Source organism: Cavia porcellus, unplaced genomic scaffold (assembly GCF_034190915.1).
Source record: "Cavia porcellus strain 051 isolate PalLab524CR breed Dunkin Hartley unplaced genomic scaffold, mCavPor4.1 scaffold_16, whole genome shotgun sequence".
Lineage (NCBI taxonomy): Eukaryota > Metazoa > Chordata > Mammalia > Rodentia > Caviidae > Cavia > Cavia porcellus.
This window is the reverse complement of record NW_026947499.1, coordinates 19,476,670-19,499,529: the sequence shown is the minus strand read 5'-3', so window position 1 is coordinate 19,499,529 and position 22,860 is coordinate 19,476,670. Positions and strand designations below refer to the sequence as shown.

Below are 22,860 nucleotides of genomic sequence, written 5' to 3'. Positions count from 1 at the left end.
TACGGTATATAGAGCACCCTCTAGGGAAGCAGTCTTTATTTGCATTTTAAGAGAGAACAGATGAAAAATGCTGTGACAGGTTGACATGATGGTCAGTCCCTTTTTGAGTAACTTCCTGGGACGAAGTCACAGGCCTCAGGAAGCAGAACAATGGAATGCAAACACAGAAGTTCCCTATGATTTACCTTAGTGAGTAAACATTGTGGCCTACCTGCAGCCATTCCCAAGGGACCTCACTCATAGTAAATGCCAAGTAAACAAAACGCCAAGCTGCATATAAAAATGTGGTTTTTGCCTATACTGGCCGCTTGTATACAGAAGAATTTTGGTCAGACCATGACAAAAAAAAAAAGGCAGATGGCTATGTGGAATTAAAAGCACAGTTCTTTGTGTCTAAGAATGTTTACTGGTAACACTAACTGTATGATACAGACATTAACTGGGACAGTAGTTTATGTTTCTCTCCCTATCCCAAAAGAAGTGTTAACAGGAAACAGGTGTGAAACAGAGGAGATCATTTACCAGGTTATTTCAGTGCAGCCTATGGGAATGAGTACGAGGTACCCTCGCTGTGTTCCCAGGGGTCGGTTATGTACTAAGTATTTACAGGAGGGTTAGACAAAATAGTCAACTACTAAAGGTATCCAAAAAAGGCCTGAGAAAATCTGGTTAAAATGTATAACCTCGTATTGCTACTGATGGGAATAGTTACTTTTATCTTTTAAAAATAATAAAAAGATTCTGTTAAAAAATATATTTATCCAGAAAGATGTTGATTTGAACTCTAAAAAGCAACATGGACTATCTTTTTCCCTTTTGAATGAAGTGCCACTGAGCTCCATGTTAGTTCCCTTTCTAATTGCAAATCCACCCCTTTCTCTCATGTGAAACCGGAACACGCAGCCAGGTCTTCCTGGGCTCCTTCACAGAGATCCTTCACCGGAGCAGGTGCTGAACACAGGTTTGGTTTGGTTCAGTGTCACAGCCAGCTTGCCCACTTGAAGAACAAGCCATGGGTTCCCCTGGCTATTCCTTTGGGGACAGAACTAGCTGCCTTACGTTCAGCCTGGAGGATCCTGCTCTCAGAGGAACTGCCTCTACAGATTCAAATTGGGACTCTCAATATATAGTGAGGTGGTTTAAAACGATTAATAATTTTTTTAAGGCTAAGGCAACATCCGTGGTCATCTGTATATCTTAATTTGATGCAAATAGTTAACCACAATCTAAAATAGATCCTGTATATATCTCCTCTTTAACTGCAGCTGGGGAGGGGAGGAATGGAATAAGGTGGAATAAGGTGGCGGTGGAGGAGGAATAATGACAATGTTCTAGAAACCCTATATAAAGGTAAAAATAAAGAGTAGATCGGCACAACCATTTCTTTGGTGAACAGTACAAGGTCTTAAATTCTAAACCATTCTACAAAGGCTGCTGCTGCTGCTGCTGCTCTTGTATATAAAAGCACCCTGACTCTGCAATAACTTGTCTTGTATCTCCTTGATAAAAATGTACCTATAAACCTGCGGGCATTGGGGTTTTCGTCTAAAGCTGGTAATAAAAATGTGACCTGCAAGCCTATACAGCTATGGATGATGCTCTCCTCCCCTGAGCCTGGAGATGGGACCTGCCAGGCCCCTCTTCTCCATTCTCGGGAGCATCTGGATGGGCCTGGGAGTCCCTGGTCTTGCACCTCTGTGGAAAGAAGGGGCAGCTGCCGGCGGCACCAAGGGTAGGCCCTCAGTTCCAGGGCTTCAGTTGACATAGCACTCGTGTGCAGCCCAGGGCCTCTGCTTTGTGCAGCCTGTGGGCAGAAAAGTCTACTTCTCAGTGAGTGACAGCTGTAAGACTTGCCGGAGCTCAGCCTCCTCCTCCTGCAGCCGGAGCTCCCGCTCTTCCAGCTCTTTGGCAGAGAGCTCAATGGCCAGCTGCAAATCACTGTCAAAACGGCCTGTCTCACTCAGGGTACCCGGGCACAGACCTTCGGTGCTGGTGAGGAGGCTCTCCTGGATTGCCCTGGTTGGAAAACAGGAAGAAACAAACAGTCGTTACTATTGGCATCATGGTGACAGCACAACTGCATTTTCTATTTTTCTTTTTTTCTTTTCCTTGTTCTTTCTTTCTCTCTTTCTTTCTCTCTCTCTTTCTTTCTTTCTCTTTCTTTCTTTTTCTTTCTTTCGAAACAGAGTCTGTGTGGCTTAGGCTAGCCTTGAGCTTGTGGTGCCCCTCCCGCCTCAGCCTCTTGAGTGCTGGATTACAGGTGTGCATTACTGTAGCTGGCTCTAATAACTGCACGTCTTCACTGCTTACCAAATGCACACTGTGCCAGGCACAATACCATCTACCCTGGGGAGAGGGGGGTAGGTGCTGCATGTGTGTGAAAAACAACGTTCAGAGATCTAATCAGTACTGAGGCTGCAAGCCGAAAGGTCAAACCTGGGTTCTTCATCAGCTGTTCTCCCACATGCAGCACTTCCGTCACCACTCCTGGACACACACTGTCAAGATTAGAGCCAGCTTAATGGGTAGCTGCCACCGGAGGGAGCAGGAGGGCCAACCACTTACATCTGCCCTTGTATTAAGTGGCCGTTTCAACCTCAGTTTGACGAGAGCCACATCATCAAAAGTCATATCAGTTACCTCTCATACTGGGCTTCATAGCTGTGCGTTGGGCTGATCCCTCCATTCGAAGCTGGTCCTGAAAGTTCCTAGTGAAAAGGAAAGTGATACACATGAATAGATGACACTGTTGCCACACTGATACAGAAATGAAACCAGCAAGGACAAAATGAACATCCACATGCATATTATTGACATTGCTGTGCAAAACACTAATAGGGACTTAGGAGCTGGGCATGGTGTTGCACACCTGTAATCCCAGCACTTGGCAGGCTGCGAAAGGAGGATCACAGCTGGCCACCCTGGGTTATGTAGTGAGTTCAAGGCCAGCCTGAACTACATAGCAACACTTGTCACAAAACATCAAACTAACAAACACACCAACTAATAGGCACCTGGGTTACCTTTAACATGACCCCTAAATTTCAGGTCATATTTGGTATAGGGCAGTGATGGCAAACCTTCTAGAGCTTCCAGTAATAACCAACAGCCTGCTGCGGCACATATGCTGTAGGTTCGCTACCACTGGTCTAGGGTGTGTAGGATACACCCTAACTCACGGCCAACACCTGCTTCACACCTAATCACTGCTAAGAACAGCTAACCTCGGGGAGTAAAATGATTCAGGGTTCGTCATCTTAAACTTTGACTACTCACCTTGTCAAAACTTATGGTCTGCAAGGTTTACACAGATGTGGAGGAATAAGATAAGCTCACTTCATGGGAAAGGGAGAGCACTGGGCTGACGGTGATGTCTGGGGAAGCACAAAGGGAACATGTGTAGGGCCTTCGGGCCAGCAGCCTCGGGAACGGCACAGGTCTGAGAGTGGGAAGGTGACTCTCATTACCCAAGCCCTGAGACTTAAGGGTAAAACTGGAAGGTAAGAAGCTTGAGAGTGGCAATATTGGAAGGTGGGTGCTATCCTCAAACCCTGGCCGTCCCATGAAGGAAGGCCTGGGCCTGCCTCACCAGCGAATTTGACATTCTGTGAACACCTACAGAATGAGCAGCGGAGGAGGAAACTAGTGACCAAAGAAATGGACAGCAGGCACCAAGGACACCAGAGGTGGAGAAAGCAGACCAGACACACTGGAGTAGAGCTGAGTGCCCAGAAGGAAGGGGACAGGAGAGGTATATGGTGAGGAAGAGGACCTCAAGCCTCAGACTGTTGTAGCCAGGTGGGGTCTATAAGGACAACCATTTAGGACATCAAAAGGCAACTGCCCAGGTGTGTCCTGTCTTAGCTCTACATTTTGGGAGACACTTAGTTTAAGAAGATGATAGTCCTTGCAATGAAATACCACATTTGAAGAACAGAATTTATACAATTTTTACAAGCTGGATATGGTGGTGTATGCTTGTAATCTCAGCAATTGGGAGGCTGAGACAAGAGGACAGCACTTGGGCAGTTGAGACAGGAGGATTGCTGCAAGTTCAAGGCCAGCCTAGGCTACATAGTAAATTCAAGGTCAGCCTGAACTACACAGTGAGACCCTATCTCAAAAAAAAAAAAAATTTCACAGAGAATCAATAACCATTTGCATCTCACATGATGTCTGGTCTTCACTGGGGAGGAGGGAGCTAAAGTCCACAGCACTACCTTCCTCTAAGACCACTAACATTTGTAATATTTAGGAAAATCTTCATGGTGTAAATTAGCCTGAAATCTACTTTAGTATTAGAAAATGATGGGCTGGGGATTTAGCTCAGCAGCATAAGCGCCTGCCTTGCAAGCAGGCAGTTGTAAGTTCGATCCCTGGTACCAATAAAAACGAAAAAAGACAAAAAAAAAAAAAAAAAAGATAAAGCACATCTCAAAAAATACACAATTATTAGCTGCATTGGTGAACATAAGGAAAAGAAGGTCTGTCTGAGACACTTTGTGAATGACGCTGGCTGGGGTTATGCAGGTGGTCTCAATACAGTAAGCTTTTGTTAAGAGTCCAGGTTCATAAAACATAAAATGATCTATGTAGATACCATGAATGCACCAAGCAGGCCAAAGCAGAGGGTGGCACTTCCCAAGCCCTGCTGTTTACTCTAACAGACATACTTGGTTCCTGCTGGACTCCAACAGGCTCTGCTGGATGGCAAACTGCATTATCTCATAATCTTCATCTTGCAAATGCACATTTCTTCCATTGTCTTGAATATGGTAAGACTCAGGAATTTCAAACACAGATTGATCAACCTCAAAGTTTGTGAGCTGGGAAGCTGAAGCACAGAAGACAACAGGGTCTGACCTAAGTAAAATACATTTTCACTTTCAACATTTTTGGGGAGGGCGGGTAGTGCTGGAAATTGAACCTAGGGTCTAGTACAGTGATGGCGAACCTTTTAGAGCTTTCAATGCTACAAAGAGCCGGCTGCAGCACGTGCGCCATAGGGTCACCCCCACTGGTCTACTGCATGATACACAAATGCTGTAACACTGAGCTACATCCCCAAATAGGTGGCTATTTCCTCGCCACCTCTGTGACACAGGATCTCAAGATATTCCCAAGCTGGCTGCAAACCAGCCTGGCACGTATCCATAAATCCAGCTGCTGGGGAGGCTTAGGCAGAAAGACTGCAAGTTTGAGGTATCCCCGGGTAATTTAGCGTGAACTTGTCTTAAAATAAAAAAAGTCTGGAAATGTAGCTCAGTGATAATATGCTCTGGGTTCAATTCCTCATGTCCAAGAAAAAAAATCAAAGTGGTTATAGTCGTATTATGTGAGGAAATTCTGAGAATAATCCACACAGTAAAAGGTACCAGAATATAGGTTTCCTTCTTGGTGCCTTGATTTTCTTAGTGAAAAAACACAACATAGTCAAAAATATAAGGTCATAAAATGAAAAATGAAGATTTCTCTCCCTAAGACAAATCCATTTCCAAACACCAAAGATAGCTAGTGCTTATTTGTATTCTCTGAAGACTGACATACACGGGTGTGTACTGATGTGGGTGAGTATGTATGTGCCTACACACACAGTCACACACCAATCTTTCCCTTCTATTATAAAATATAGTAAATATTTAAGCATACAACATATCTTCACACTTAAAATACAGTAATAATAAAATGTCTCTGTATCTTTCTTCTAGGCAAACACACAAAACATTACCAATACCACACCCCTTCTTACCAGTATCTCCCTTCTGTTTCTCCACAGACAAACACCTAATTAAGAATATTGGTTTTACTATCTAGCTCTTCCCTGGAATTTTGCCACACGTGCACAGACTGAAAAGTGTTTAGCTATTTTGTAACTTTACATAAATGGACTTGTAGGGAATTTACTCTTCAAATTAGATTTTTTGGTTTTGTTTTTGAGATTTACCAATTCTGATACACTAGGGTATTTTTACTACTGCAAATTATTTTATTGTATTAATGTAAAACAATTAGTAGATTTATGATCTCAGGACATGTGGCCACTTCCCAGACTGTTGCTATCATGAACAATGTTACTATATATTATTGGGGTCTCCTTATACTTCCATGCATACATTTCTTGGGGTACAAACCTAGAAATTGCTAGGCTATAGGATGCACATGTCTTTAATGCCAATTTTTTTCAAGAAATTATACCAATTACTTTTCCAACTAAGAGCAGATGAATGTTCCTTTGCTATACAACTCATGAGTGTATAGTACTATCCAACTTTCTTGCCACATTGGGGTGTAAAGTTGTAACAGAAAATGCCTGGCAGTCAGTCTGCTAGTTGCCCAGGTAACAGTTCCTGTTACTTCTGTCTCACAGAAAGCGCTGGTCACTGTGATGCACAGGTGGTCACTATGCTGCATATGGTAAGCACAAATCAAAGACAGCCAAGTACTCTACCTCTGTACTTACCCGTTGCAACAAACCCCATAAAAACCTTGCTCCCTGAGCCTTTGGGGCCTGACATTTTGTGGGATAATTGATTCCCTATCAGTGCATGTTCCATGTTAAATAAATCTGCCTCCAAATCCTGGGTGTTGTTTCAGTGTTTCTGCTTGCTGTTGCAAAATTTTGTATTATTGTTGATTCTAATTTTTTTCTTTTGGTTTTTCTGAAACAGGGTCTTACTAGAACTCACTTTGTAGCCCAGGCTGGCCTCAAACTTTTAGTGATCCCCCTGCCTCAGCCTCCCAAGCACTAGGATTACAGGTGTGTGCCATCATGCCCAGCAACTCTAATTTTTTTATTTGAAGTTTTAATTCACATACACTAAAGTATTACTTTTTAATTCATCATACTGGTAAACTGAAAGGAAGAAAACTATCATTACCATCTTGTACTCATATAAAAACCAGTGGATAAAAATTAATACTTAACAAGTGCCTGCCTGGCAAGTACAACGTCCTGAGTTTGATTCCCAGTACCAAAAAAAAAAAAAAAAAAAAAAAAAATTAAAAATGTTAAAAACTCCCAACAATGGATTTGATCTCCAGCATCACAAAAGAAAAACCAAAAAGAAAAAATTCAACAAACTAGGAGCATGGAGGAAGAGACTCCTCAATATAATGAAGGACATTTATAAAGAATCTATATCTAACACCATACTTAATGATGAAACGTAAAATCAGGAATGAGAGGACAGAGATACAGCTCAGTGGTAGAGCACTTGGCCAGTATGTATGAGATGGCCCTGGGTTCAATCCCAGCACCACCAAAAAAAATCAAAGTCAGGAACAAGGCAATGACATTCATTCTTCCTACTCCCATTCAACACTATAGTTGATGTCCTAAACAGAATAATATAGCAAGAAAAATAAAGGGCTCATATAACTTCCAAGGAAGAGTTAAAATTGTATTGACTTACAGATCACATAATTATGTAAATAGGAAATCTTAAGGACTGTATAAAAAAACTACCAGAAGTATGCAAAAATCTGTTATAGTGCAATGTACTGATTGCTAGAAAATAAATCCACTACAGTGGAATCCAAATATATGACTGGATGGATAGCAAAGGAACATGAAGAAATTTGGAGGCATCTAGAAATGCTGTCTTGACTGTGAAGGTGTTTTGACAGATGCATCTGTTTGTTAAAATGCATTGCCCTATTGCAGTTAAAATTAGACCATTTGAGTACATGTACATTACATTCAGTAGAGCAGATTTATAAGAATATGCTTTCTAATACAAGTGACACCACAGATTCTACAAGTTGTTTTCTCATTTAATCTAAACTTTTCTTATCTAACACAAAAACTTACTTCATAAAGATTCCCAATTTCAAACTAGAAAATTAGCATAATGATTGAATATATAAATTGTTAGTGTTAAGTCACAAAGCTCAACTTTTTTGTTTTTTACCTGAATCAGCCTGGGTCCCTTCCACGTTCTGAGATACAGTTTCTTCAGCAGTACTGCAGCCATTAACATTTCCAAATGTAATCCGTGCATTTAAGACATGAAATAAGGGAATTTCTAACAAAATAAAAGCTTTTATAAATAAGCTTTACTAAGAACAATAATAATAGTAATCATTTACTGAGTGCTTACTAAGCTGATGCTATGCCAAACACTTTTGATCAGTATGACTTAATTTACTCCTCCTCATGTCCCTCAGTGGAGAAAAGGGAGAGCTGAGATGCAAATTCAGACATAAGCCTTTTCTTTCAGATCACAGTAACTAAGTGTTTGAGCCTGGATTCAAGTGTCACAAACATACAACTATTCAAAATTAAAATTTCTCATAAATAACAAAACAGCAATACTGGTTTGTAACTTTATATATCAAAAGATATTGATGTCAACTGGCTTCTTTATTTTTTTAAAAAAAATTTTTTTGTCTTTTTTTCATTTTTATCGGTACTGGGGATCGAACTCACGACTGCCTGCTTGCAAGGCAGGTACTTATGCCGCTGAGCTAAATCCCCAGCCCCAACTGGCTTCTTTAAATAATTATCTAACTGAAGTTTTACTCGGGTAAGGTTTGACATTAAAGCAATGAATATGTCATACTTTCATGCTTTTTTTATCCTGTCAGCACCATCTATAGACAGAACTCATGGCTGGAGATCTCTCAATTTTGATATGCAAAACAAATGAAGATCATGATACTCCTTTAAATCAAATCAGAGGATAATTCTGATCTCTTCCACTGTGTTTATTGTATGATACCTTGTGCCTCATGAGCTGCACTTCTGTTGCCCAGAGCAATGAGCACAACTTGTACTGCTGCTATGTTTTATTTAATGGTACCTATTTTGACAGGAAATCCAGGTGGGAATTCCAGTTTGATGAAATCTCTCAGTCTTGCAAAATGAGCACTAGTTCGAGCCATGAGGTCAATTATGGGAATGACCTGCTCCACAAGGGAGAGGGGAAACTCTTCACACATCCACAGCGTTGCTTTAAACCTGCAGGGTTAGACCAAGAAAAGACAGGGACTGTAGACTCTTGCTATGGGGGAGGGCTGGCTAACACCAGCCTCCTTACTCCATACAAGTTCACATTACTGTATCTCTTAATTAAGAACGATTAAAGGACTGACACAAGAAATTCAGATCAGCCTGAAATCTGGCAACTGGATAAATGGCCTGGATTACAGCCTACCCCCGAGACAGCATTAACTGACAGGAAACAGAAACTGACAGCTGACCGAAATCATTTCATTTGATTGGTCAAGACTTCTTGGTGGTAAAGGAACCAAAATAAAAAAGAATTCTTATATCTCATCTATATACTATTTGAAAAGGGTTAATCAGAAAGACAATCTACTGTGGCTTTCATCAGATAAAGTAATTTAAAAATTCTTCTTAAAGAAAGGGGCAGAGGGGGACTGGGGAGGTAGCTCAGCTGGCAAGTGCAAGGTCCTGAGTTCAACTCCCAATACCCAAAAGGGGGAAAGGGGCGGGAATGACTGACCCTAGCAGCATAACTTCTTTTTTTTTTTTTTTTTTGTCTTTTTCCTCTCAGGGACCGCCTGCTTGCAAGGCAGGTACTTACGCCGCTGAGCTAAATCCCCAGCCCCATAACTTCTGAAATAATCCGTAAATTGAAAAATAACAACCAACTGTCTCTTACTTTTGTGTTCTAATTGTCAGCTCTTTTGGCCTCCCGATGTCTCTGTCTTTCAGATCAAAGTCTTCATCGAAGTACTCATCAGGCGTGATGGCTGTCGGGTTGTTTGCGGTAGCAAACTCCGTGGTGAGGTCCTGCTGAGCCAGAACTCAGGAGAGTCAGAAGTGGCAAATGATGCTCACAAGTGGAGGCCTATGGCACTTGGTCTCTGAGGTAGACATGTTAACCAGCTATAGATCAGGAGGTTCTAATCACTAACTCTTTAAAATAAGTTATTGCATGGAGCAAGCACATCTAAAAAGTTGTTACAAAGCCACATGGCAAGTGTAATGCATTTTCTCACTGAAAAATACTTCTCCACTCTCCTTTGCTTTTTATCCCGTTTATGGAAAAAATAGAAATTTGAAAGTGTGAGATTTAAACTTGGATTTAAGTTCTACCTCTTGTCATTGTCTACCTTAGACACTGGGAAAGAAATTTCATTTTCCTGACCTCATCCTTTGTGCCAAGAGCATATAGTTATAATAGGGATCAAGTAAAAAAATGTTCAAGTGCTCTGTTACAATACAGAGTCCTGAATTCTTTTTAAGTTTCATGTTTACAGAGAGATCTCTAGTTTATTGGGATCTCATTTGACTTTCATAAGCAATCCTCTTTCTAAAATCTTTATTTTCACACTTACTCAACTAATTCTCTTCCAAAAGAGTATCAAATTTCCTTTTTGTTTGTTGTTTTGGTACCAGGGACTGAACTCACGACCTTGCGCTTGCCAGGCAGGTGCTTAAGCCACTGAGCTAAATCTCTGGCAAGATTATAAAATTTCAACTTGAGAGTTTTCTAACTTTTCTGATACAGTGGCCTTCTTCTGACACACGTAAGCGCTATCAGAAGGACACAAAAGTTCATTCTCTTCATTACACTGCACTATAAGAACGTGGTTCCAACTTACCCCTTGAGCACCAAACTGATGTTCCACAGTTCCCAGCAGAGATTCCAGTGGGTTCCTGTCCGCTACAGATGGGAGAAAAGTTGAATGTCTCATATGGCATCTTACTTGTTGCTATTGAAAAGTTCCTTATCATATTTTTAAAATTAGTGATCCAAGCTAATTATACTAGAAAATCCTTTTAGAGACAGGCTGATAAAATTATCCACAAAATCTAATTTATTCCTTATAAATACTGTTTATTAGGAACAATTATAGAACAATAGAGGAACAATTATAAAAACTCAAACAGATTTAAGGCTATGCACCTAGGATAAAACAAAACAAAACAAAAAACCTCAAACAGAATTGCAGAGTCTAAATTTAGGAGTGAGCCAGGTCTCTATGCTTATCTCGTCTTGGCCCTTCACTGCTGTGTGTGCTGAGCTCAGTTCCCTTGTCTGTCAGCTGGAGCTGCAGTAACAGTTGCAATGGTGCTAGTGGTTACCACAGGCTGTAAGCACTATTCAAGAGGTTTACATGTGGCAACTCCTCTAATTCTCTCAGTTACACTAAGAAAAACACTGTAATCACCTCCATTTTACTGCTGAGGAAACTGAGGCACAGCGGGTCCCTACTTTCACAAGGCCACAAAGCTGACAGAGCCAGGCTATGGCCACTATGTACTGGCAACGTTTTGGCTCAGAGCCTAAGTTCCATTCCAATCTTTTATCACAATAATTTAGACTGAATCACTCATTCTAATGATAATGTTTTCCAATATTCATATCAGCTTTCTTGGTTGAATGTAACAATTGTTCATTAGAACAAATAAACAAGCCCTCATAAATGCTTTTAATTATAGCTGAACCCAACTATGGGGAAACACTCCAAGAATAAATCAGTCTAGGGAAATCTTTATCATAAGAAGTTAGGGTTAGGATTAGCATGTCCCAACCACATTATCCAAAACTTAACAGTGCAAACAAAGCCTCTCTATAGACTAAAAATATAGAAGACAAAAAAAGAAAAGAAAAATAGAGGTGGGAGGCAGTAGTGATTACCTTTGTATCTCTTTTTTTCCTCCTCAGTAAGATGCTCTGTGCGTATTTTGGTTATCACACTCACATTGTTTACTGTGTAAACCTTGAGAGATGTGTGCAAAAGAAAACAGTGACACAGGGAATCAAAACTCAAAAAGTAAGCACAGCACGAGCAAGAATGCTGAAGCAAAAAAAAAGAAAGAAAGAAAGAAAGAAAAATATCCAGCAAAATAAAAATGAGAAATGGTTAACAATCATTAGAATCCTTTAGAGGAAATACACAAACAGAAATATATCAGCAGTTTAATGCCGAGCAGCTAACAGTGACAGGCTGCATCTGCCTAGTTGCCCTTCTTGTTGCTAAATGGTCTCAAACAAATACTCGGTAGGTTTCCCACCTGGGTTCCTATTGCACTAGAAGACCCAACCCTGTCTCCAGTACTTCCACTCATCTGTGATAATCTTCTAATAGTACTAATTCAGACAGCCACCTGCTGGACAGAAGGAGAAGGAATGAACACAGGTTCTCTACACCTGTAAGGTTGAGAGAAAACCAGCAAGTCACTATTGAAAAGATGTTGGGTCTACTGGCAAAAAAAAAAAAAAAACTATTATAATTGCCAGAAGAGATCATCTGAAATACAGTGATCTGAAAGGAATACAGTGATCTGAAAGTTAAATACAACAGTTAACAGAGAATTAACTGTTTATGCCATATGTGGATTCCCAATGTTGAAAGCTGCAGAAAACATACTCAGCACTAGCAGTAATGTTTCTAAATGCATTTGCTGAGCATGATGTGAGCTCTGCTCACCCAAGGACCCTGCAAGCCATCCATCCCTGCTGTACTGCAAGACTCAGGAAAGGTCAGCAAACAGATGTCCAGCTGACAAAATGCCAGGTTACTACACAGTCATCTCCACTATGACAGCAATGTTTTAAATTCACTGATGTCATGTAAATGGGCTGTGAATCTATTGGTTACAATTTGGCTGATTTAAAAAAAAAACTTAAGAGTTAAACAAAAAAAATGTTATACAAAAGCAACTATATACATATTCTTAAAGCCATTCAAGTTATAAAAAAAAATTAACAAGCATGCTAAATCTAACCCTTTCTTTTTTCTTTCTACTTTAGCTACTTTGTCTCTTTGTACTTATTTCTTTCTACAACATTGCTTCTCTATGGCACCACTAAAGACCTCCTCAGAACAGCTATCCTATTTTTTGAAAGTCAAATAAGATAAAACATCCAAGTGAGACACACATTAGACAATACTTATTCCCCAGGGGAGCTTCATGGCACAGATGCATGAAAAAAAATCTGAACAGACTCCTCATTTGCATAGAAGCTAATAGCTATATTAAATCTTATTTTAAGAGTTTCCTTTTACCTTTGCTTCGTAACCATTAACAACTTCTGCTTTATCTGTCCTCCAGCCCCAGAATCCGGATTTAGTTCTGATAAAAAGTGAACACCACAAATTTCTACATGTACAATATGCCATTCAGATTTATTCCTGCAGCCTTTACAATTTTTCCCCCACCTTAAGTTAGTGAAGGACACTTGGAAATCATGGTCCTACTATTGTCCACAAAAGGATGCTACCAATTGACAGATGGCTTAAACATCTCCCACCCTCCTCCCACAGTTAATCAGTTTGCCTCATTCCAGGCACAGAAAGTCTCCATTCTTGGCTTCTTTATAAAAACTGCCAGCATCAGGGACAAGGGTAGTGACATTTATTGGACAGCTGTCCTAAAGTTAAGTGAGTGAAGATGACCAGCCTCCAAAGGTTCACCACAAGGAGGCATCCAGGAGGTATCACCAGAGCACTGATCTGGGTTATCTAAACTGTGGGCATGGGTATCAGATGCTCAGTTCCTATAAGCAGCCATATCTCCATCCAGCAATCCTCAGAACAATGAGGCAGGGTATTTTCCTCTTCAGAACAAAAGGGGATAGAACAGGAATTCCTCACTGTGTCTGCCAGGATAAGCTATTAAAGCCTGCAGAATGGCTTGTGATTCATACATTTTACCAAGTTTAGTGCAATAGGGAGAAATGATATTAAAATGATTTTTCAACCCAGCTGCTGATTCCAGTCTATGGAACTGCTTTTAAAGTAACGCAGCTTTCCAATGGCAGCTGCAACATTGGTTTTGTGCCCACAAGGCCCGTTAATTTAACTCTACATATTTCTGGAAAAAATATTTTTAGGACTCAAGAACAGCCAAGAGGTTCTGATTCGTTTCAAAGAACTTTCCCTGGGAAAAGCTACCACTCTAAGGGGAGCCCTGCCCAGCCCTGTCCTTTGTCTAGGACATCACATCCTAGCTCTTGTCAGCCCTGTAAAGGGCAAAAGCCTGCCTTCTGTTCTGACCCCTGAGTGAAGGCAGATGTCATAAAGAAGCTCAGGGAACACTGGCAGGTTAGCAAAGTTACAAAAACACTCATTTACATTTTGTGTTTCTAAATGCTTTGCTTCCTTTCTAACAGAATTTGGTTAATGAAATTAATCTAGATGAGACATAATGAACTTTATGTGTAATTTTTAACCTGTGAGAGAAAGAGGGAACCAGAGCTTTAATCTTCCTCTTCATTATCTACAATTCAAACAACAGGACCCACTGCCATGGAAAAGGCAAAATCTTAAAGAGATTACACCAAATGATAATTTACACTGCAGAAGCAAAATAATTAACAGCTACAGGGCTGAAAGCTAAAACAGGGCCTCACCAAAAACTTACTGATTAATAAGGCACAGACCCCACCTATCCATCAATTGAAAATAGAGATATTCCTTGTAGCTAACTAATTCAATCCTCAATTCCTTGTCTTCGCATTAAGCCCCTTTTGTTTTCTGGCATTTGATCCTCTGAGGGACCAACATATGACAAATCTGTTCCACTCTGTCTTTCCTACACACTGAAAACGAAGCTTTGTTGTTCTCCCAAGGACCCAACAGACTCTTCAGTCATCTACATCTACCTTATCACAATCCTGGCTCCTGCTGTCCTTTGCATAGCCACTCAGAGCAGTTTAGTTAGTAAACTCAGAGTGTCTACACCCTGTTTTAAAAACCAATATTTTAACAAGCCATTGGCCCCCGAGTGACGCTGCATGTACTGCCATCTAAGGGTGACAGAACAGCAAGCTTCCTCCTGCACATTTTCACCTCTACCTGTCTCCCAAGGCTACTTGGCAGGTACTATGCAGGGGCAACTGCCACACAAATTGGAGAAAAGGTCTGAAATGGCAGAGAATGTTTGATTTCAGATAAATGGAGCATAATCTTTCGAAGAGAAAAGCTTAAAGTGTAATCACAAAGTATACACTGATGACCAGACGATCATAGAAGATCATCAGGGAAGGGTAGTAATTGCAAGTATCAAGTTCTGAGTAACAGACTGGAAGAAATGGACAAAAGCAACTATGATGAACAGGAGAAAGCCACTCTTCCCACATTCAGTCAAAGAAATGCTCGTATCTTGTTAGAAGCAGCTGCGCACACATGTTGTACAAACATCCTCACATTCAAGGCTGCTCAAATCCTTGCTAGATGAAAGTCAAGCTCACTCTGATTACACATTTAATTCTGATCGTAAAAAAAAAAAGTTGTCTTCCAGAAATTCACATTCAGCAGCCTACTGTCAACTGCAAAAGGAGAGTTAACTGTAACTTTTTGAAAATTCTATGACCGTGCAAATACACAATATCCTTTCATCCTCAGTGCAAATGGAATGTGCTATCCCATCTGCACTCCACTGGGTAAAAACAGTAACTGGCACACTTACTAGCAAACAATGACTAGCAACTCTGCTAATGAACTACTTAGGGAACAATGTCTCTTTGCGTAACAAAGTCACAGACTTTAGAGTCTTCATTTTGAGACACTCATGTGTTTTCTTTCCACTAAGGAACCAGAAACCAGAGCAATCAAGCATGTGCCCAAAACCAGAGCTGTGCTGCTGGTGCGTGGCCTCTCCCACTCTCCCCTCACCTCATCTCAGGCAGTGAGCGGGCTGCCTTCTCTACCTCCTGTGCTACAGAGAGCCCTAAGCTAAAGGTGTTCACTCCGTCTGCAGAGGCTGTGCTGATGCCTGGAGATACCATCCCAAGACTCTTCCAGGTAAAGGCACCTAAACCTTATTGTCCCTGCAGGACAACAGCTGTCAACTGCTAAGACTGGTGGGAGGAGGCTGGAGAGAGGACCTCCCTGCAACAGGGAACCTTACTGTTCCTATCTAAGTAGAAGCAGCCTCTGGACACCACACCGGCTGTGGGGTTTGCTTTTTCCTCCTGTTACTAACACATACCTAATTCCACTTAGAAGAAAAGGCCACTTAAGTTACATGTTTGACTGAACAGAAATGTCAAAGTATTTTTTGTTGGTGGTGGTGTTAGTTTTTTGTTTGTTTTGTTAGTGGGAATTAAACTCAAGGCTTTTTTTTTTTTCCACCACTATACTAATGAGGAAAACTCAAGGCTTTTGCACGAGCTACATTCCCAGCCCTCTCTCTGTTTCATTTTTGTTTTAGATAGGGACTTGCTAAATTGCTCAGGCTAGGCTCAAAGTTTTAATCCTCCTTCCTCAGCCTTCCAGAGTCCTGGGATTACAGGTGTGTTCCACTACAGCCAGCTTCTCAGGTTTTCATTTTTTTTATTTTTCAGGTACTGAGAATTGAACTCAGGACCTTGCACTTGCCACGTAGTCATTGTACCACGGAGCTAAATCCCTGGCCCTTCTCAGGCTTTTAAAAACTAATTTTACCTCAAAAATAAAGAAAAGAAAAATTTTAAAAGATGACAGCATATTCATGAAGAGAAAAAGAATTTCTAAATTCAGGATAACAGTGTCCATGTCAGCTCAGTTTATGCTACTTGGTTTACAGAGAGCTAGATGTGACATCCTAGGCAAATACTAAGGACAATTATGGATTCCCCCAGTTCAGTGTGTTCCATTACAGAAATCTTATGAAAACTTCTACATTCCTGACACTTGAAGGCCCCCCACAGCCCCTGTGTAATATCCAGATAGTGTTCCCATCTGGGTTAATCCAGGTACAGAATTCTCCTCACACAGTCTGGAACAAAACTGAATCCCCCACATGTTTGTTCTGAACTATTAGACCTCATAAGTGGGAGAAAGAACCATATCTAATTATATAGTAAGAACAAATTTTACTGGTTAATATTAATACAACCAAATTCAATACAGAGTTAATTCTTGCTTCTAGAAACTAATAGCTCTACAGTTTGTGGCTAAGGAGTATTGTGGGTCCAAAAATGCCATAACAAGGATAAAATACACTAGATAGGGCCCATATTAAAAAACATGAAGACATTTATTCAAGGTTTAACCAATACTCTATAAAAACGATAGCCAATGTAAGACATCATCTATGGTTTATATTTGGTTAGAGATAAATCTTAAAACCCACTAGTGTTTATGTAACAGTAGAAAGAAATCCTAATCCACCATAATTTCTGGTTAACATATACATATCACTCAAGATGTCAGGACAGGGAATAGACATTAAAACCTGGAGTCTACATTCATACCTTTCAAAAGCAATATTTTTAGTATCAAGGCTGGTGTTAATGACTGGGTTTGTGAGCCGCCTCTCAACTTCCCTGCTCTTTGGCTTCATCAAGTCCAGTGTGAGGCGCTCCATTTCTTGGGAAAGATCAAAATGTTCCGTAGTGACCACTTTATCATCGTGGTTGACTTCCATCAACTCTGCCCAATTGTCTGTTAGCATAACGCAAGGAAGACACACAAACAAGTAAGTTTCCCGTGTTAAAACGCACCATTCACCTTTCACAGCTTTGCTTCTGGATACTGGCTGATAAAAGCTAGAGTATTATTTACTATTGATTTCCTATTTCCAAAGGGCTTATATAGCTAGGTTTCTAAACCTCATGTTTCCCAAAGATGCAGATTTTTAAAAACAAACTGCATTCTTTATTAGCAACATATTTTTCTATAACCCTTATAACATATATTATAGAGTTAATGTACCTACTTCACGAGGTGAGCAATATCATTTCTTGTCCTCCATTTGGAGGATCATGCCTAATTACAGAGGGAACATAAAGAAATCTATGACAGAGGCTTGTGTTCAAAGGCTCAGGAACATAAGGAACATAAGCCGTCTCACCTGTCACAAGGGTGGCAGTGTTGGATGGTAAATGAAATGTGCAAGACAATTAACCAGACAAAAACTAAGACAGGGATAGGGCTGAAAAACTAGTATGAATAACCAAAAACAAATACCCCAGACAGGATCAGTCAGATAAGGTGCGTGAATGTGAAACCATTTTGTTGGTTAACATTCACTCTGTAATGTAGTTTAAACTGTGATTACAACAATGGAATCCACTCACCTTCTCCTTTAAATATAAAACTACGCCTCCCTCTTATCCAGCTCATATTTTCAAATCCCAGCAATGTGATATCAACACGCAGTTTGGCGCCACTTTTCCAAATTCGACAGACATCATTTGGGCATATTCTGGAAACCAAGGGCACTGGAGGAGAGAAGTGCATAACTAAGAAAAACCCCAGGCCAAGCAGAACCCAGGCCGGAACTCAGAATTCTGACTTGAAGAGGAGGAGGGTGGCAAGACTGTGACTATCAAACACAGCTGGACTCCCACACTCGGCTCACACACTTACAATACAGGAAGCCACCCTAAATAATAAAAACGGAGGGGCCAGGGATACACGTCAGCGGCACAGTGCCTGCCTGGCAAGCATGAGGTCGAATTTGATCCCTGGTACAAAAAAAAAAAAAAAAGAAAGAAAGAAAGAAAAGAAAAGTGGAGAAGTCAGGGTGATAGTGTACATCTACAATCCCTCCTGCCTCAGGAGGCTGAAGCAGGAGGATCCCTTTGAGTTCAAGGCCAGCCCAAACTGCATAGTGAAACCTTATCTCAAAAAGGTAAACAAACAAATAAATAAAATTAAAATGGAGGAGCTACATATATGTCTCAGTGGTACAGTGTGGGCTTGACATGCTTAAGGCCCTGAGTTTCATTCTCAGCATCAAATAAATACATTTCAAAAAGTGGACCTTCTGTTCAATTTATCTAAATGAATTTCTCAAGAGTATTCTGGATCCTGAACAGAACCCACTTATTGATCCCCATGAGGGCACTGAGCGTTTGCCATCTGGCCTTTCTCATTCACGTGTGCTATTCTTGCCATATGGCTTATTGTTATATCCACCACTGAGAATATCAAATGTCTACAAGATCCTACTTTCCAACAAAACCTGAATTCAGAGCGACTATTTGCATTAGAAAAGAACTCCTTATTTTCTCAGAAAAAATGTAATGTTCTTTTTTATAGTTCTTACTTCATTTAATTAGGTATTCCATTATGTGGGGGCTTTTTGTATTTTTGTTGTTTTGGGGATAAAATTCATGACCTCGTGCTTGCCAAGCAGGCGCTTATGCCGCTGAGCTATGTGTCTGGCCAAGTATTCCATTATGAATATGACTTCTTGCCTGAAAACAGAAGTCCATAAATAAGAATGGCTGACGCTCTGGGAGCTAGGTGTTACTGTTAACTGGCTGACAAGGAAAAGTAGACCATGTATGAAAATATATTATATAACACTTTGGAGACATATATCCATTTTGTAAAAAACAAGCTATTCTTATATTTGCCTCATCTTCCCCAAAATAACAAATTTGAAAGAATCAAACTGAATCCCATAAGGAAATGGGCAAGTTATAAGTCTGCTTCCTAAGATTTTAGCAATTTAAAGGAACATTTAAAATAACATTTAAGACACATTATGGTGGCCATTGTTGATTTTTCTATTGTCTGTTTTTTTTTGTACCAGGGATCAAACTCATGACCATGAGTTTGCAAGGCAGGTGCTTATGCCACTGAGCTGAATCCCCGGCCCTATTGTCTGGTTTGAAGGCCTGTAATGCTTTCATTCTTTTGTTTTGATCAGTTTTATACTATTTTGTCTTGTTTAAATTCATTGTGTGTGACAATATGGACAACTATTTCAAAGAAAAAAGAGACATGTTGGTAGCCACTGCTGATTTCCTGTTGTCTTATATTGAAGTTCTGTGTTGTTTGCATTATTTTGTTCTGATCTTCTTTGCTCTGTTTTATTCTCTTTAAAATAAAAAAGTTAAAGTAATATTTAAGAAACAAATCCTTTTTTTTTTTTTTGTACCAGGGATCAAACTCATGACTTCGCACTTATCAGGCAAGTGCTTGCACTGCTGAGCTATATCCTCAACCCTAAAAATAATATTTAAAATATAAAAATATTTAAAATAATAAGACGGCCAGGCATGGTGATATGGCTTATATTCTTCAGCTACTCAGGAGGCCGAGAAAGGAGATTACTCGAGCCCACAAAGCCAGGTGTGCTGGTTCATGTCTATAATCCTAGCACTTGGGAGGCTGAGGCAAGAGGGCTGCTATGAGTCCAAGGATAGACCGCTACATAAGTGAGCTCCAGGCCAGCCTGCACTAAATAGCAAGACCCTGTCTCAAAAAAACCAAAACATAAGAACTAATGAAATCGGGGCTGGGGATTTAGCTCAGCGGCATAAGCGCCTGCCTTGCAAGCAGGCAGTCGTGAGTTCAATCCCTGGTACCGATACAAACGAAAAAGACAAAAAAAAAAAAAAGAACTAATGAAATGGATAAGTCGACAAAACTGTCCACACAGTGTATTTATACAGGTGGGGCAATGCCTGGGGAGAAAGACCGAAGGAAAACAAAGTGAGCCAGGAAGTGGCTTTAATTTTGTTTGTCTTCATTTTTCTCTTTGCATTTCCTAGATCTAGACTTTTTTTTAAAAATACACAAAACTTTTACAAAGCAAAATAAACTTATATGTAGGCTAAGTAAATCTGGAAACAGAAACAAATTACAAGGCTACATCCACTCACCCCAGCTGGTGAACTCCCATTTCATCTGCACATAGAAGTCTGGAGCCTGAAGGACAGACAGAGGGTTAACCTACTTGCGATATTAACATATACAGAGAAAGGATGAATACGGCTTTTTAAAAAATTAAGGGAAAACAGAGAAAATAAGAGGAAACAAAGTACCAATCCACTAAATAGATACTTATTTTATATGTAAGCAGTTATTTTACCTTGAAATAAAATATATCTAGATAGGAAGTTAACAGAAAGTGATGAGGTTGAAAAGGAATAGAATAGGATTTGGAAGCTCAGAAAGGTCCCTAAAAGTGACAGAAATGTAAGCCTTGGAAGATGGGCTTGGTGCTGCTACCCAGGGAGGTCACGGTCTGCTTTCCACAGAGTGAAGGAACATCAGTCCGTCTATTCTGTGGGACTCTCACTGTGAGCTGGGAAGTCCTGCATATTCACTGGGCCGTCAAAACTGAGTCCGCAGGACATCATGTCCTAGGAATTGAATTTTTCTTATAGTTAACAAGAATTTGCCCCAAATTTCTTTTAAACTTTTAGAAGTTGGCTTTTTTGAAGTTTTATTCTACCAGCTGTTTTGTTCCCTCGCAGCCCCAAGGATTTGCTGTGGTTTCTACAGAAGCACAAAGCAGGAAAGCCGGAAATCTACCCTGGAGTGAAACCGGCCAGAATTTCAGTGATGAACTGAAAGGACTTTCACGAAAGGCTGGTACACAGTGGGTATGGGGGTGCATACCTGTATCCCAGCACGCTAGGAGGCTGAGGCAGGGAAATCTCAAGTTCAAGCCCAGACTGGGCAACTTAGTAAGCCCCTATCTCAGGAGAAAAAAAAGAAGACGGGAGGTGTTCTCAGTACAAGGGTTCAAACTCTAGAAAAAAAGAAGGCGGAGAGGCAACTAACATGTTATAAGAAGACACTGTGGGATAAACATCAACAGCAGCCTCTGGTGCCAATAAGTTCACAAGGCATTTATAAGCATATTACTTTAAGCAGAGAATACAAATCAATGCATTCCACTGCTGTGGATCACTGCAGGTTAAAACAGAAAATCCTTTCTACCAAACTTTTTAAATAAAGGGAGACCTCATGTTACATAATATTTTTTTGGTACTGGGAATTGAACTCAGGACCTTGTGCTTGCCAGGCAGGTGCTTATGCCACTGAGCTACATCCCTGATGTCATAAATTTTTTTTTTTTTTGTCTTTTTTGAGACGGGGTCTCGCTATGCAGTTCAGGCTGGCCTTGAGCTCACTTTGTAGCCCAGGCTGGTCTCGAACTCGCAACGATCCTCCCACCTCAGCCTCCTGAGTGCTGGGATTACAAGAGTGAGCCACCACGCCCAGCTAAAAAATATTTTTTAAAGATTGCTCAAATAATGACTATTATCTTTTTTATAACAAAGTTGTTCTTTTTCTACATAGAACTATTAATGTTCTTCAAGAAATGTGCTTTAAGTAAAACTGTAGAGCTGTTTTAACTACTTAGGAATTATGTGGGGAAACTCACATTCATAGATAAGTGCAGAATAAATAATAGTGAAAATTGAACTACTGCTATTTTGTTGTCTCCTATTGCTCTTGGAATATTGCACTTGATTTACTGATAAGTTGGTTCTTTCAAATAACAAAGAGTATCAGAAGAATGCAATCCTCATCCTTGAGCCTAAAGTGCCTAGAAAGAGCCTTAAAAAGGCCTGTGAGAGTTACACAGCCTACACTTCAGTTCACAGGACAGATAAACTGCACAAGAGCCAGTAACTGCAAACAAATTAAGCCAGTGGATTAGATGTTACAAAATACTCATGGCTGGAAATGGCAAAGCTGACAAACAAAAGTCACACGCAGACCCCTGGGCCTCAGCAGGCCCTGCAGACACCTTCACAGTAAATCATGCACTGTAACTCCATTTCCTTCTGACTACCTGCGTGCAGCGTGCTGCTTTTAAGAAAACGTTCATTTTCCTTAAATTATAATTTTAAAATAGCGCTTAAAAAGGTGGCCCAATGACAAGAAACATAATTTTTTGAGAGGTCCCATATTTCAACGAAGTGGACAAGCAAGGAACAGTGCTATCTGGCAACCAAAATATATTCAGTACTGGTGAAACTCTAAGGAAGGTACCTGAGGGTGTCAATTCTAGCTAGTATACCAGCATTTAGCCTAGAAGACCGCATGCCTAGTTTTATGATACCTCAAGAATTTTATGTAGCAGCTCAGGAACCCCCTCGAGGGCCATAGACGTGTTGTGGTAGTCTCGGTGTTGCAGAACTGTGTACACCATTTCGGGATCCCCAGTGCTCACAGCCTCATGTAAAACTGGAAAACCAAAGG

The 22,860-nt window shown here is 40.4% G+C and overlaps 1 protein-coding gene across 5 annotated transcripts in view; it reads right to left on the bottom strand.

Annotated features, from left to right (window-relative positions):
• Ankrd13a (ankyrin repeat domain 13A) overlaps positions 1-22,860 on the bottom strand; it is a 36,831-nt gene continuing 13,971 nt past the window's right edge. For 2 of the 5 annotated variants that reach the window (XM_063225846.1, XM_063225843.1), the window contains 13 exons: positions 22,721-22,845; positions 20,523-20,568; positions 17,982-18,125; positions 17,157-17,346; positions 12,985-13,051; positions 11,613-11,772; positions 10,573-10,634; positions 9,627-9,760; positions 8,802-8,959; positions 7,911-8,024; positions 4,674-4,834; positions 2,641-2,708; positions 1-2,016 (listed from right to left, as the gene is read on the bottom strand). In XM_063225846.1, the coding sequence (XP_063081916.1) occupies positions 1,821-2,016; positions 2,641-2,708; positions 4,674-4,834; positions 7,911-8,024; positions 8,802-8,959; positions 9,627-9,760; positions 10,573-10,634; positions 11,613-11,772; positions 12,985-13,051; positions 17,157-17,346; positions 17,982-18,125; positions 20,523-20,568; positions 22,721-22,810 (1,590 nt within the window). In that variant the 5' untranslated portion in view covers positions 22,811-22,845 and the 3' untranslated portion in view covers positions 1-1,820. The remainder of the gene's footprint in view (positions 2,017-2,640; positions 2,709-4,673; positions 4,835-7,910; positions 8,025-8,801; positions 8,960-9,626; positions 9,761-10,572; positions 10,635-11,612; positions 11,773-12,984; positions 13,052-17,156; positions 17,347-17,981; positions 18,126-20,522; positions 20,569-22,720; positions 22,846-22,860) is intronic. The other 3 variants (XM_063225845.1, XM_013141905.3, XM_003477925.5) reach the window with 3 other exon arrangements.